We start from the raw sequence: 14,716 nt of genomic DNA on the forward strand, positions 1-14,716 counted from the left end.
GGGGTCATTGATGCTTCAATGCCCAGGTCGTTTTAGGACATCAGCTTATGGCATCATAATGATCCCATAAGCTGATGTCCCTGTGTCTGCCCCCTCTCCTATGTGCCCTGCCGCTGTTACAATCTTGTAACTGTGTGGCAGGGGAGAGGGCAGAGCTCATGGGCACCCCCCCCCCCCCCGCCTTCCCTCCCCCCACAGCCAGGACTTCCGGTTTCCATGGCTACCATTGGGGCTCTGCGATCATTTTGCAGAGCCCTGATGGACAGCGGACAGAAAATTCTTCCTCTTTAGAGGGAGAATTCTCTTTTAGAAGCCCTATAGATGCTGCGGTCATGCAGTATCTATAGGGTTAACTCTCAGCACCGGAGCGCGGCTCCGGTGCTGAGAGTTGTGGCGGGTCTCTGGCTATCACAGATAGCAGGGATCCGCCGCGAATGACACAGGTGCAGCTCCCGCGTCATCCTGCAGTGTAAATTTAACGTTAATTTACAGCCCAGCGGCGGGAAAGGGTTAAGGGCACTTGTCAGTTCCTCTAAACAACTCCCAGTATCTTGTAAATGCAGGGCACAGGGTTTGGCTGCTGTACCCATAAGCTTACTCTGGTACAGCACTTTGATTTAAAAATCAAGAAATATCCCTGTTCCCCACCTCTAGGTAAGTAGGCATGGAGGCGAACCCGCAACCCATGTAGCCATGCTGGCATGTCCCTCTTCCCAGCCACTCATGTCAGATAGCAGTGGTGTGGGGACGGGTAGGTATCCCCTGGATTTTATGTTCCCACCACTCACTGCCCTCTGTGCTTTTTTTTTTTTTTTTTTTTTTTTTTTTTTTAAATACACATCACGCCTTGGGTATTTCTTAAAAGATAAGAAAATAATTTAAGCTTAAAAAAAAAAAAAAGTGGAACTAAAAGGCCTCTAGCATGTTCTTCAAGCACACACACATAGATATGTGTATCTGTCTCTGCGAACAACTCAATCTAATCCCTCCCCCTTTATATAGTTTGTATTCCTCTTATCGGTCCTTATTTACGTGTATACACCATGTTACAATGAAACAACCGTACCATCTTCTCTGTTCTGTCCATCATGCACTAATAAAATTTTGTGCTTTTATGGATATGAATAAAACCATGTAAACTGTGTCAATCAAGAAAAAGGAGACAGAGTAAAATAGAAACCTTTGGTTGATTTATTGTACAAATACATTCGAGATATTCAGTTTCGGTCACAATGTATAAAATATCAGCAATTGTTTGGGATGTAAAGAGTTATTCCTACGTGACTATGAATGTGCAGTATTAAACTTTTCTTCCCCAAAATATGTGTTGGTATATCCACTAAAAATAGGCTTTAACGTAGCCATAAACATGACCCTCTCATCACATAAAACCCAATAGCAAACTCATATGGGAATTCCCCTTTGAGATATCTCATCCACTAGACCAGTTATGTCAAACTCTGGCCCTTGGTGGCATTATTTTTGGCCCACCAGGCAATTCAGGATGTGAATTACATCTGGCCCGCCATGGCTACTATAAACGAGACTATGGGGGAGGGCTGACTACTATATAAGAGACTATGGGGAGGACTGGCTACTATATGAGACTATGGGGAGGACTGGCTACTATATGAGACTATTGGGGAGGGCTGGCTACTATGTTGGGCAATTTTGGTCGGGTTGGCTATTACATGGGTTGGGGTTTGATCATATCATAGCAATTTATGATAGTACACGGTGCTGGGAAACGCACACCATTGACGTGTCAGGACCGCTGCATTCGCGCTTCAATAATTATCAAGGTTGGCCCACGACTTTATGCAATTGTTAAATTTTGACCCACTGTGTATTTGACCGTAAGATTTGGCAGCGGTGGAGATGAGTATACTGGCTTACTTTATCATGAACAGGGAGAGATATAAAAAATGTATTTTCCCAGAAAACCAAGCACCAGTGACCAAAAAGGATTCTGAAACAGGACACAAATATTCAGTATTTAGCACCATGATATAAGACAAAATATTTATAACGGAAGTGCATGGTACAGAATCCATCCGGCAGATTCCTACATACCTGTAGAGGTAGAGTGCAGCAAAATGAGTGACAGCTCCTGGTAAGCCACTGCTGTCCATGCGAAAAATGACGGCTCTTCTTTACGTTGGCCTGCACTGACACAGGAAACGAGAACGGTGCGGGACATGACTTGTGATCACATAAACTATTCCTCTGTTCAAGGGACAGCCTAAGGCTTCCTTCAGCTTATTTTCAACTTTTCAATATCCCATTCACCACTCTATGACATGTTACACAGCCACCCAAAATGTTTTTGTTTTTTTTAACATATCAGATCTACAAACTACATTACTATCTAACACAGGTAATTGCACAAACATTTTAGTGTTTGTTTTTTTGTGACATTATATGAGTATGTTTTGCCATACCCAAAGCATATCAAATTGCACAGGAATTAAAAAAAAAAAAAAAAAACACAAAAGTGCCAAAAAATGCTGCTTTGTACATTTTTCAATAACTTGCCAAAGACCTTATAGTATTATTTGACCTTATTGTTTTTGGCCTAGCCAAAATGCACATAAAACTGCAAAAGAAAGCACCATGAATACTGCAAGCTCCTGTGTGTGAATCCAGCCTAAAGAAAGGGAAAAGAAATGTGAGAAGCATGTGTTCAATTTGTTTTCAGTATTGTCAATCAGAAAATATAATCAGTATAATCAATCAGAAAAACCTTAGGGGCAGCAGAGGAGGGGGCATGAAGAGCAGCCCTTGTGTGAGGAGCGGTGGCTAGCGGCGGGATAGTTAGTTTGAAGCTAAGATGAGGGGGGGGGGGGGGAGCCCTTGTGTGAGGAGCGGTGGCTGGCGGCGGGATAGTTAGTTTGAAGCTAAGATGAGGGGGGGGGGAGCCCTTGTGTGAGGAGCGGTGGCGGCGATGTGATGGGGATAGAACAGGTCCTACTCCCCCATCATCTGCTCATACTATGAGCAGATGATGGGAGAAGTAGTACAGTGCAGATATGGAGGGGGGTGGGCGGACTGTTTAGTGATGGCCCTGGTACTACTTCTCCCATCATCTGCTCATACTATGAGCAGATGATGGGAGGAGTAGTACTGTGTATATGTGTCCAGCACCGAGCATGGAGAGAGTGGGGAGGTAATTAGATGTACAGGCACCTCTCTCCCTCCCTGCTCGGTGCTCCCCAAAGTATTCCATAAATGTATTCAATCAAAATGTACTGTGCATAACATTTTTACATACACATCAATTGATTCAATAGAGTGTCCAGCAGGGGGCGCACTATATAAAGAAGTCAATGGTACTCATTGAATTCTATATATAGTGCGCCCCCCTTGCTGGACACTCCATAGGAATTACACCCTGGTTCGTGACATCACAGAATTTCAGAGAATTTGAAGATTCTATGATCTACTAAATTAAGGGAAATAGCAGTATATGTGCATTTCCCATAATTAATGTACATTAGAAATTTGTCTAACTTTCCATGAGTAATAACATATTAAAAAATACTTTTGGCTGGACTTCTCCTTTATGGTGCGTTCACACCTACAGGATCTGCAGCAGATTTAATTTAAATAACTGAACACAGCATCAAATCTGCTGCAGATCCCGTAGGTGTGAACGCACCCTTAATTATACTGTATACAGAACATATGTTACTATCTGGCTGTATGCAGTAGGCTTCTCTGTTGCCCCCTGGTGGTGGATGTGGGAATCTGTTTGTGTAGACCTAGAGCTCTACACAAACACGAGCGCCACCCGTTATAAATGTACATTAGAATCTATTTAATAAAACTGTATTCAAGGGTTGATAAATACTTTAAAGAATATGGGGATTAACATTTTCTTCTTAGTTAAAGAGTCACTGTCGTATTTTTTTTTTTTGCAGAAATCAATAGTCCAGGCGATTTTAAGAAACTTTGTAATTGGGTTTATTAGCCAAATCTGCCATTATCTGCATGTAAAAAGCCTTTTCCCAGGTCCCCCCCTCCTTCCTCTTTTTCATCCACTCTGAAAAATCTGAAAATTGTGACTTGTTGCAGGAGACGTCCCCTGTCTGCTCTAGGGAGAGGGGAGGGGGGAGGAGGAAGGAGGGAGTTAGCCGGCAGCAGAAAGCAGATAACAGAGGATTACAGGCACGGAGCTGGGTGACAGCTGTAATCCGAGCTCAGACAGGTCACTGGTGACTGTCCAAGAAGATAAGGGTGAGATATTTGTAGATTAACTCTTTGTTGTCCTGTTTTGGTCTTTTCTTTAGCTCTCTCCATAGGAGAACCATGAAGACAGGGGGGAGAGCTTCAAACTGCTTTTTCATGATAAAAATGCATTTTTCGGATAATAAACCCAATTACAAAGTTTCTTAAAATCGCCTGGACTATTGATTTCTGCAAAAAAAATTTTCACGACAGTGACACTTTAAGAGAAACTAACCTTTTGCATTGAGTGGAACATGATTCTTCCTCACGCTCTCAAGCTTTTCTAGATCTTCTTGGAGAACAAACCTGAGGTCTACATTAAGGGATAAGAAGTTCTCTATGTTGAGGACCTTGTCCTCATTCTGCAAGAAAATACATATTATTGTGCCAGTCCTTTTTCTCCATGCGTCATCTGTAATGCAGACTTGTCATTATTGTTCCTTACACACCTGTTTGGTCAATGAACCTTGTTCCTCTATTTCTAAGTACAGTTCTTGGATCAGCTGCTGTATCATTAGGATCTCAATTTCTGCAGGGGAGAAACTGGAAGCTGCTGAGTAACCCATTGATTGATAAATTGGTCCTGGAGGACAAATATTAGCTGACCGCACGACAACCCTAGGTCCATCAAGCTCACTCTTGTCCAAATCCTCAACACTCCAATCCAACAAGAGGACCTGTAATGTGTGTAAATGAAGAGAGCAGAAATTCAGATGCACTTACTGATCGTCCTAACCAATGGCTTCTCTTATGGACCTGAATAGAAAAGGGACTGTCAATAATAAGAGATAATCAACCAATCACTGACTGTTAGATGTTATAAAACCACTGGAAGGAGGAGACCATTCTCTTTCTTCTCCTGGATAAAAGTTTGACTCCCACACTTACCGTATTCCTGGGATCTCTAACTGGTGCTATATACCACACGGTTTCCAGATCCTCCAGCTCACTATACGTTTCAGATCCCGCTCCTGACCTCTGACACCTGGGTGTTTCTACATAGATGGGTCCGAGTATTACGCTGTCAGTCACTATATTACTATTCTTTAGGCCGTGTTTATAAGAGAGTTTCCTTGGCTTGTTTGTCTGTACAGCTGTTTGTACATCATTTTACTCTGCTTGTTTAATTTTGTGTTCTTAAAGGGGTACTCTGGCGAAAATCATTTTCTTTCAAATCAAATGGTTTCAAAAAGTTATATAGATTTGTAATTTACCTATATTTAAAAATCACAAGTCTTCCAGTACTTTCCAGCTGCTGTCTGTCCTGCAGGAAGTGGTGTTTTCTTTCTAGTCTTACACAGTTCTCTCTGCTGTCATCTCTGTCCAAGACAGAACATCCCCATAGAAAACCTCTGCTGCTCTAGACAGTTCCTGTCTCGGACAGAGGTGGCAGTAGGGAGCACTGTGTCAGACTGAAAAGAAAACACCACTTTCTGCAGGACATACAGCAGCTGATAAGTATGGAAAACCTTGAGATTTTTAAATAGAAGTAAATTACAAATCTATATAACTTTTACTGCTACAATGCAGGTGACCCCAAAATGACAGAGGCAGAGGGAATCTGCCTAGCTCAGCTCTACAGGCAATGTTCAGGGTCCTCCAATGGACTTGGAAGAGATTCTTGCAGAATTGTAGGTGGAATATTTCTATTAGGCTTCATACGTCTGGTTATATAGGAGGACCCCTGACTTCACTGCTATACCAAAGGACCCTCAACGGGTGGTACAGTCATCTTCTGATGTGTCGGTTTACATAGACAGATTTATCTGACAGATTTTGGAAGCCAAAGCCAGGAACAGACTATAAACAGAGAACAGGTCATAAAGGAAAGACTGGGATCTATCCTCTTTTAAAATCCATTCCTGGCTTTGGCTTCAAGAATTTGTCAGATATATCTCTCTGTGTAAACGCACCATTAGAATGCAATCTGCATACAAGAGAAATATTTCCGTGTTATGGAGAGGTGATGAGGCCACTTTGGATGTGGAGGTGGTTTTTCCTGTCATCTTGTCCATGCGATTCCCAGAATGAGTTGTCTTGGATTGCATCTTGGAGTTAAGTCAGTTCGGTGGAAACATAACTATCTTTCTAAAGGGGCATTCCTGGTTAATATTACAGCAAATGTATCATCAGTACATTCGCTTTAAGTTCTGCACATGAATAGAATGGCGCCAGCGCAGGTAAGCTGGTGCCACGGTCCATATATATATATATATATATATATATATATATATATATATATATATATATATATATATACATGGCCCGGTTTCCACGTGCGCCACCGTTCAATTCCCGGGCACCAGCCGGGGGTGAAGCACTAGAATCAATGGAGCCGCGTCATAGAGGGGCGGCGGTTTCATCCCACTGCGGATGGGCCAGCCCTCCTCTAGTGCGTCACCCTCAGCCGGTGCCCGGGAATAGAACCGCGCCATACACGGAAATCAGGCCATGGTTAAATAATAAAGGACTGTGACACCGGCTTCCCAGCGCCTGCCCATTCTGCTCCTATGACCTCTAGAGCTGAGATCATCCATCGCTCTGCACATCTGAACTGTTTTACATACTTCAATTAACCTGCATTGTTTTACAGATACTGAGCACAGAGTCCGGGAAAAGGAAACGCAAAATCAAGCCTAATATCTGTTCAGCACGCCAGAAAGCGCTCATATTCTTGGGAGTATATGCAGCGAGGCTGATGTCTGTCTGATGTGCCTCCTCTTCATCACAGACCAGGCCAGAATACAGATCAATTAGCAGACGAATTCCAGGAAATTAAAGCATCTTCAGCTCCCAGAATCCCCCTCTGGGCCATCAAGGAGCTCAGTATAAAGGAACTTTCATCATACAGATGAGGCCAATGATTCAGAAGAAGAGGATATAACTGATGTCTCAGATTCAGAAGGCAACGATGAGGTTTATCACCTTGATAAAGATATAAAATTTCCAGGCTCTGTAATTTCTGATAAAGATGTTCGGCTAAAAAAAACCCACTTTTTTACATTTTTCTCAGTATAAATGAAAGGGGTAGTTCACCATTTCTTTCTTTTAAATCAACTGCTGTCAGAAAGTTATGTAGATTTGTAGTTAAATTCTATTAAAAAAAATCTCAAGGCTTTTAGTACTTATCAGCTGCTGTATGTCCTGCAGGAAGTTGTGTATTATTTCCAGTCTGGAGGTTTTCTCTGGGGAATTGCTGCAGAGAGCACTGTGTCAAACTGGGAAGAAAACACCACTTCATGCAGGGCATACAGTAGCTGATAAGTACTGGAAGACTTGATTTTTTTTTTTTTTTTTAAATAGAAGTAAAGTACAAATTTCTGGCACTGTTGGACCAGTTGATTTGAAAGAATTTTTTTCAGGGTAAACTACCCCTTTAAAATATTTCCATCACCCCCGGTGAGGGATAAATGGTTGCAAAAAGACTTGCCTAAACCACAGAAATATATGAATCTGGGCAGAAAAATAAAAATCGGTCTAAAACACAGAGCCAGAATTTTTAGTAAATTTGGAGTTCCGACGAGAAATCAATCTGTTAAATGAGCCCAGAATCAGTGGGCTGCAAAGTGGACTCACTACTTAAGAAAGCCTTCCTCTTCGTCCGCAGCTAAGGTAGCAGCATCTTCCGGATCAGTAGCCACGGCTCTATGCATCAGCCAACCATGCTGACTCTGAAGGTGGTGTTCCCAGCGTTATGATCATCAACATTACATCCATAGACTGAGTTTTTGTGCTACGGTCAAGGTCAGAGACAAACAAGCCAATACCACAGCTGACATGCCCTACTGGTCCAGAAGGGCCTCGTATCCGCTCGCAATGACCTTACTAAAAAGGACAATATTGGAAACTACCTCTATGTAAAGTGTCCCACTTCAGTGCAGGATTAAAGGGGTTATCCAGCGATCTAAAAACATGGCCGCTTTCTTCTAGAGACCATACCACTATTGTCTCCAGTTTGGGAGCAGGTTTTGCAACTCAGTTCCATTGATGCAAACGGAGCCTAATTGCAAAAGACCTGAAGTGGAGGAAAGAGTGGTGCTGTCTCTGAAAGAAAGTATCCATGTTTTTCTAACGCTGGATAACATCTTTAAAGGGGTACTCCAGTGGGGGGGGGCACTTTTTTTACTGGGAGCGGGGAGGAGGTGGCTGAGGGAGAAGACGTCCACTCACCTCCCCGGTTCCAGCGGCGGGTCCCTCGTCACGGCGCTCCGGTCCCCGGCCGCTTCCTGGTGTCTGACGCGGGCCCGAGACATGACGTCTCAGGTCCACCTCCTCCCCGATCCCAGCAAAAAAGTGCCCCCCCCTCCCGCTTGAGTACCCCTTTAATGATCCAGAAATCTGAACAGATTTCTGCTCACAATGGATGGACATCTTTAGAAGAAGGGCCTATGGAGTTATTAAAAACTTGCTGTATCCTAGAAAACCATTTCTCTGCAATCTGCTGTCCACTGCTTGTGGTCAGGGGAGATTTGTCTCTAGTAACAGACAAAGCAGGACAAATTACAGGAAGTGTAGCTTAGCATGTTTAGGGAAGAAGGAGAAAACCTGGGTTGTGTACCTGCAATCTACAAGTGATGTGCACAGTACATCAAAGGTAAATCAAGCCTTCCCTCTGATCTCTTAACTCCCATAAAGTTCTGGGCAGCTATCTCATATGTATATACCATGGTACCTAAAGAAGCAAGGGAGGAAGCCTCCAAGTGTATTCTACTGAAAAATAGTGTATACTACTGAGAAATAGCTGTGCGCCCGGGAAGTGGGGTCAAACATAGGGGTTTAGTAACATCAGAACCCAAAAATCACCTTGTCACTACTCTAAGGGGTCAATCAAAACAATGTAGGTTTGTAAATGTTTTGAAACTTTTATGTATCCTATATCATACAGCTTGTTACCTTCTGCATTTGTTCACCTTCTCTGACAAGGCCAGGTATGTGGGTGAATTCAGCTATGAGATCCTGCATCTTCTGTCCAAAGCCTTTCAACCAAGGAGAAGAGACCTTCATATCGGAGGAGTGCATCAACTCATTCCGGCACTTTATCACCTGAGAAATAATATATGCAAAATTAATTATCCCGCTAAGGGTGCGGTGTATAAGTCACATGTATGTATATGCCACTTTGGAACATGTGCGAAAACTACATGTAATAGGTGGCCCATTGTTCTCAATAGGAAGATACAGTATAACTCACACATGGGAAGGGGGGGGGGGGGGGGGGGGGGGGGGGGGGGAGGGTAATGTTACAAACATAAGAAATGTATACATTTTTAGAAAGCAGAATAATGTTCATGTTAGAGTACTGACACATTGCAATATTAATGTAAATGTTACCTCCCGAACCCTCGATAGGTTTGGTCCTCTGAAATAGTCACAAGTATTGATCAGGTTGAGAAGAGCTGCTGCATCGCACTGCCTGAGTCCTCCTACCTTGTCTTGTCCACGTGGCATATACACCTGGAAAACACATACAGATGGAGTGAGCGGAACCACAAACCGCTGTCTGGTCAGATAACTCAATGTCTCGTTTTTATTTGTCAGTCTTATATGGCTGTATACTAATTTTATCCAGGAACATGGCTCAAAAGTGTTAAGTTTGTCAGTTGCCGAAGAACTAAGTCCTATGTAGCAGAGCTGAGTTAGTGTCCCATCAGATGCAGTATATCAGATACCATCAGATGTAGCAAAGCTGAAAGTGTCAGATGCACAGTGTAGCAGTGATGAGTCTGTTTGTAGGAATGATGAATATATCATATTCAGTGAGACGGCCAGCTGCAGCATTGCTGAGAACTGAGGTAACTGGGCTCAATCCTTGCTTGTGGCATAGCTGCGAATATGTAGTTTATGTGCGGTTTGTTAAAACTAGTAGTGTTGTATCCAACATCATAAACCCTGCGACATCTGACAGAAGAGATGGATGAATTGAAGCTTTTCCAGGTCCTGCATTGTCCAGATTGTGTTAAAGTGACTCTGTACCAACAACCTGCCCCCCCCCCCCCCCCACCAAACCACTTGTACCTTCGGATAGCTGATTTTAATCCAAGTTCTGTCCTGGGGTCCGTTCAGCAGGTGATGCAGTTATTGTCGTAAAAACTACTTTTAAACATGCAGCCCTGTGTCAAATTGGCATGGCCTAGAGTGTCTGTGCCCTAGGCCTGCGCCGCCCCTCCTCATCATTAGGAGCGCTCCTGGCAGGATTCTCCTTATCATCATCATGTGCATATGGTCCTTAATGATCCAGCACCCACGCAGTGTTCACACAAGTGATGAATAGGAAAAATCCTGCCCGGGAGCGTTCCTAATGGTAAAGAGGGTGGGGATGAGGGGCGGAGAGGCGGTGCAGGCCTAGGGCACAGATACTCTAGGCCACGCCAATTTGACACAGGGCTGCAAGTTTAAAAATTGTATTTAAGGACAATAACTGCATCACCTGCCGAATGGACCCCAGGACAGATCTTGGAGTAAAAGCAGCTATGTGAAGGTATAAGCAGCTTGGGGGCCACAAATTGTGGGCAAACAATCGCTTTAAGGTAAATTTACACAGAAAGGTGAATTGTTATTTGTCACTATAACAGCGGCAATCTCCCCGCTGCATTATTACTTCCCTATACTTCCAAGTAGAGCGTTCACACTGCAATATGATCTGCAGATTGTATAATACAGAATATATGTTACTGTTATATAGAATTACATTGTATACATTTGCTCACCTTACCTTAGCTACCTCCCAGTAATGTGTAGGCCACAGTGATGGATTACTGTTTCCCCAGTGTATATCTCCGTTCCTGTAGTTATGGTGAGATAGGATGAGTTCCTTCCACTGTGCACAAACAGGACAACCGGGCTGAAACTTGGGAGGAAGAAAACAAGAATTTATACACAATGGTGCAACAGTATCTATAACTCTGATAGACTATACACGCGGACACCAGCAGATACATCACAGACTGTACATACAGCCAGATATGGGGGACTCATATCAGGACGTCTCCTAACTCATCTATCGTTGAGACAACGTTCCCAGCATCAACCCGATCCACATACTCAATCTGTGCCCGATTCAACAGCACATTATACTGTACACTGCCGTATACCTACGCCGCACCCAAGCAGTAACGGCTCTGGCTCCAGGCAACATCGGACCCAAATACCAATTATGCCATATCCTGGCACGCTTACCATATCAAGTTACCACAAGTGGACATGCTAGTGTTCCTCCATTAACTGGATCTATAGTAACCTACCAGCAAGTGTACGGACGCTATACTAACTCATCAGTAAGGCTATCTCCCCTAAGTTATTTGAATGGTATGGTATACAATTCCCGGCTGCACCTACAAGCCACGTTTTAACCTGTAAAGGACTACTATCCCAGCAAGCCTCCAGACTCACCAGACATTGGGCCGTCGCAGAAAGCCACATGCACCTCACTACAATACCCCACCTCCCTGATGAAACCGTTGACCTGAACCGGGGAAACGGATCGGCAGACGTGGGGTGTTATTTCTGATCACCCACTTACAATACTAAAGACCTTGTTCATATCTGCATTGGTCAACTACGCTCCAGAGATTACACTATATCATTGACGGCTATCTTATCTTTCCCTGTGAGCTATGCATTACACCATACTGACTTCACTTACCCAGTGTAGGGACACATTCCCCTAGTGGGGACGCCCACACAGAGGGGATTCAGTGGTCAGGTAGGGTACAATAGGCCACTCTGTGAGATACTGTCTTTCCTGTACTGGGATCTGTTATTATTTTATTTTTTTATATTTTATTTACTTTGGTTCAATTATTTTTCTATACTATTCCACTTCCATAGTGGCAAGATACTAATTTCTGTACATATCCAATTAAACTAAGTTCTCATCTACTTGGTTGTGTATTACAGTTTCTCTTTGTATATAGACTATTTCTATACTGTAAACACATTATCCCATCACACAACCTATGGTGGGACACCTTCAGTATACATATACAGGAGGGAGCTTCACCTGTATCTCCTACCCTATGTGGCCGCCCCTGCTTGAGACCCTGAGGCTTTGTTCCAGGATTTCATTCAGTATTTTGGTCAATATATTTGCCAGTCTAAACATATTACCGTAGCGACACAGGTGCAGTGTTTAGACAAGTGATTAATAGGAGAAATCCTGCCTGGGGCGTTCCTAATGATCAGGAGGGCGGAGAGGAAGAAAGGAGAGGCGTCACAGACCTGGGGCACAGACACTCTAGGCCACGACAGCATGACACAGCGCTGCAGATTATTAAAAGATCATTTTTTGCTCTAACCAAGGCACCAGGCACATTTTAAAAGAACCTACAATCATCAAATGGATGGAACAAGTGGTTTGGGGGAGGGGAGGTAGATACAGTGTCATTTTAAGGATGCCAGGTGTAAATCATGGTAAATGAGACGTGGTTGAAGACCACGTCTGCTTGGTGACTTTCCGTGTCTGCTGCCTGATCATCAGGAAAGCAGAGAGTATGTCTGCAAAAAGTCGTACGCTGGACAGAGTGTTCAGATCCGTACTGATCAGGAGAATGAGCGGGGAGAAGGTCCTCTTCTGGCTCTGTGTCACGTGAGCAGTTGGCTCCTAATGTAAGTCTATGGAGCCTGGCTCTTTTTTTCTGACACGGAACAGGTGTGAACACTTAGACCCGGACCAATCAAAACTTTGGCCTGTCTCTATGTCATATCAAAAGTATGTTATGATGACAGGCACATTTTAGAAGGAAATTCTAGCCTGCTCTTATGTTTTCATACAGCAGGAGTCACTGAGGCTGGAGAGAGTTTTCTGATCTGGCCCCCCACCTGTCCACAACTACTGAGGGGGCGCTCTGCTGTCACCTCACTCTGTTGCTTATTACTGCAGACTGCTAGATGAATCTACATAGGAGGGGCGAGGTGGACGGACGCACTGAGGGCGGTTGTCCTGTCCCTAGACCACCAAACTGCCTCATTTACATATTAAAGTGAAGTTTTAACAAAAAAAGCACTGGCAATAAAGGTAAAAAAAAAAGTGACAAGCCTCTACTCTCTCTATGTACCTCGAATGTACCTACAGCTCAGGGCCGCTTTGCCCAGAGGGCAAAAGGTGCATGTGCAGCGGGTCCACTGGTTAAAGGGCCCCCCCCGAGCAGGCCGGCCGTTGCTATGTGTGATCAGTGCGGTCGCACAGGGCTCCAGCCACCAGCCTGTCAGAGGGGAGCGCCATGGATGGGTAATCTAATTACCCATCCATGGCGCCCCCTGCAGGGAGGAGCACACGAGGGTCTATATACTACAGGGACACCTTAAAACTATGGAGGCACAGAGGGGTGTAACTATATAGGGGTACAGAGGTGTGTAACTACTATATAGGGGTACAAGGGACCTAACTAATTTATGTGTTGGAGCCTAAAATATTTGTCTGGCAGATTCTGGAGAAGATTCAAAGCCAGGAGAAGACTTCTAGGTGACCCAGGCTGGATGGAGAGAAAGAAAAGGTGACAGACTCTGATCGGAGAAGACGCCCCCGGTGAGTCACTGGATGTAACTGCACTTTGTTATAGGGTTGTAGTGTTAGGGGTCATGATGTGGCCGTATTATGTAATGGTATCATTGGTGATATCTTGGTGATATCATGTAATATGTAATCACTGTATGGTGGAAATAGTGTTATAAGGTAACTACTGTATGTATTGGGGTGTTGGGGCAAATTCAGTACATTATACCATGTGCCGAAAGGGAAGGGAGGGGCCCACTCTTGAGGGCTGTGCACCGGGCCCACCAATGTATTAAAATGGCTCTGCTATAACACCTGGGGGGTAAATGTGCTGCCGGATACCATGCAGAACCTGTATACCTGCACGCCCAACTATACCTCATTGTGTATCCAGGGTACAGGTGGGCCTAACACCCTCATTTCAATTGTATAGTTTTCTCCAACAAACTTTCCCTCTAATATTATAATCCATTACATATTACAGTCACATATATAAGGTTTCATTGGATTCCAACAACTTCTAGGTGCATTACTATTGTTCTATAGTCTATACAGTATCGTCACAGTTATTCTTCCCTATCCCGCCAGGGGGCGCTGTCCACACTAGTCCACCTGTGATCCCCAGCGCTGTCCTCCAGCACCCACCTGCTTCCCCGCCGCCCTGCACTGACATCTCCTGCCGGGTGAGGGCGCTGTGATGCGGCTGGCCAGCTCCCGGTGGAATGCTCGCATCTCCCGGTCTATGTAGCCCTGCAGGGGGCTCTGCAGCATCAGCAGGCACTGGCCAGCTTTTAACCAGTTCTTGTACTCCCTGCAGTTGAGCCTCGCCAGCAGCCCTGCCACAGCCATGTCTCCCGTGCAGCTTGTACTCTGCTGCTGTGAGTGATTCCGGGTAAAAAGCCGACTCCACCCCGGACTCCATAACACACAACAGCCAGAGAGGAAATAGAAACTTCTCAGTGTATGTAATGCCGCTATGTGGCCACCAGGTGGCAGCAG

General features: G+C 44.3%; 1 protein-coding gene across 2 annotated transcripts; it reads right to left on the reverse strand.

Annotated features, from left to right (window-relative positions):
* Window positions 1-1,185: 1,185 nt before the first annotated feature.
* Window positions 1,186-14,643, reverse strand: C11HXorf38 (chromosome 11 CXorf38 homolog). Of its 2 annotated transcripts, XM_069944772.1 has the most exons (9): window positions 14,363-14,643; window positions 10,940-11,074; window positions 9,559-9,681; window positions 9,121-9,270; window positions 4,677-4,904; window positions 4,463-4,589; window positions 2,613-2,647; window positions 2,074-2,163; window positions 1,186-1,969 (listed from the first exon to the last, which is right to left on the reverse strand). In XM_069944772.1, the coding sequence occupies exons 1-9, from the start codon at window positions 14,564-14,566 to the stop codon at window positions 1,901-1,903; spliced, it is 1,161 nt and encodes a 386-aa protein (XP_069800873.1). In that variant the 5' UTR covers window positions 14,567-14,643; the 3' UTR covers window positions 1,186-1,900. The 2 variants fall into 2 exon arrangements, with proteins under 2 accessions (XP_069800873.1, XP_069800872.1); XM_069944771.1 differs by having other exon boundaries at window positions 1,186-2,163.
* Window positions 14,644-14,716: the final 73 nt, after the last annotated feature.

Source organism: Dendropsophus ebraccatus, chromosome 11, assembly GCF_027789765.1.
Source record: "Dendropsophus ebraccatus isolate aDenEbr1 chromosome 11, aDenEbr1.pat, whole genome shotgun sequence".
In the NCBI taxonomy this organism is placed as follows: Eukaryota; Metazoa; Chordata; class Amphibia; order Anura; family Hylidae; genus Dendropsophus; species Dendropsophus ebraccatus.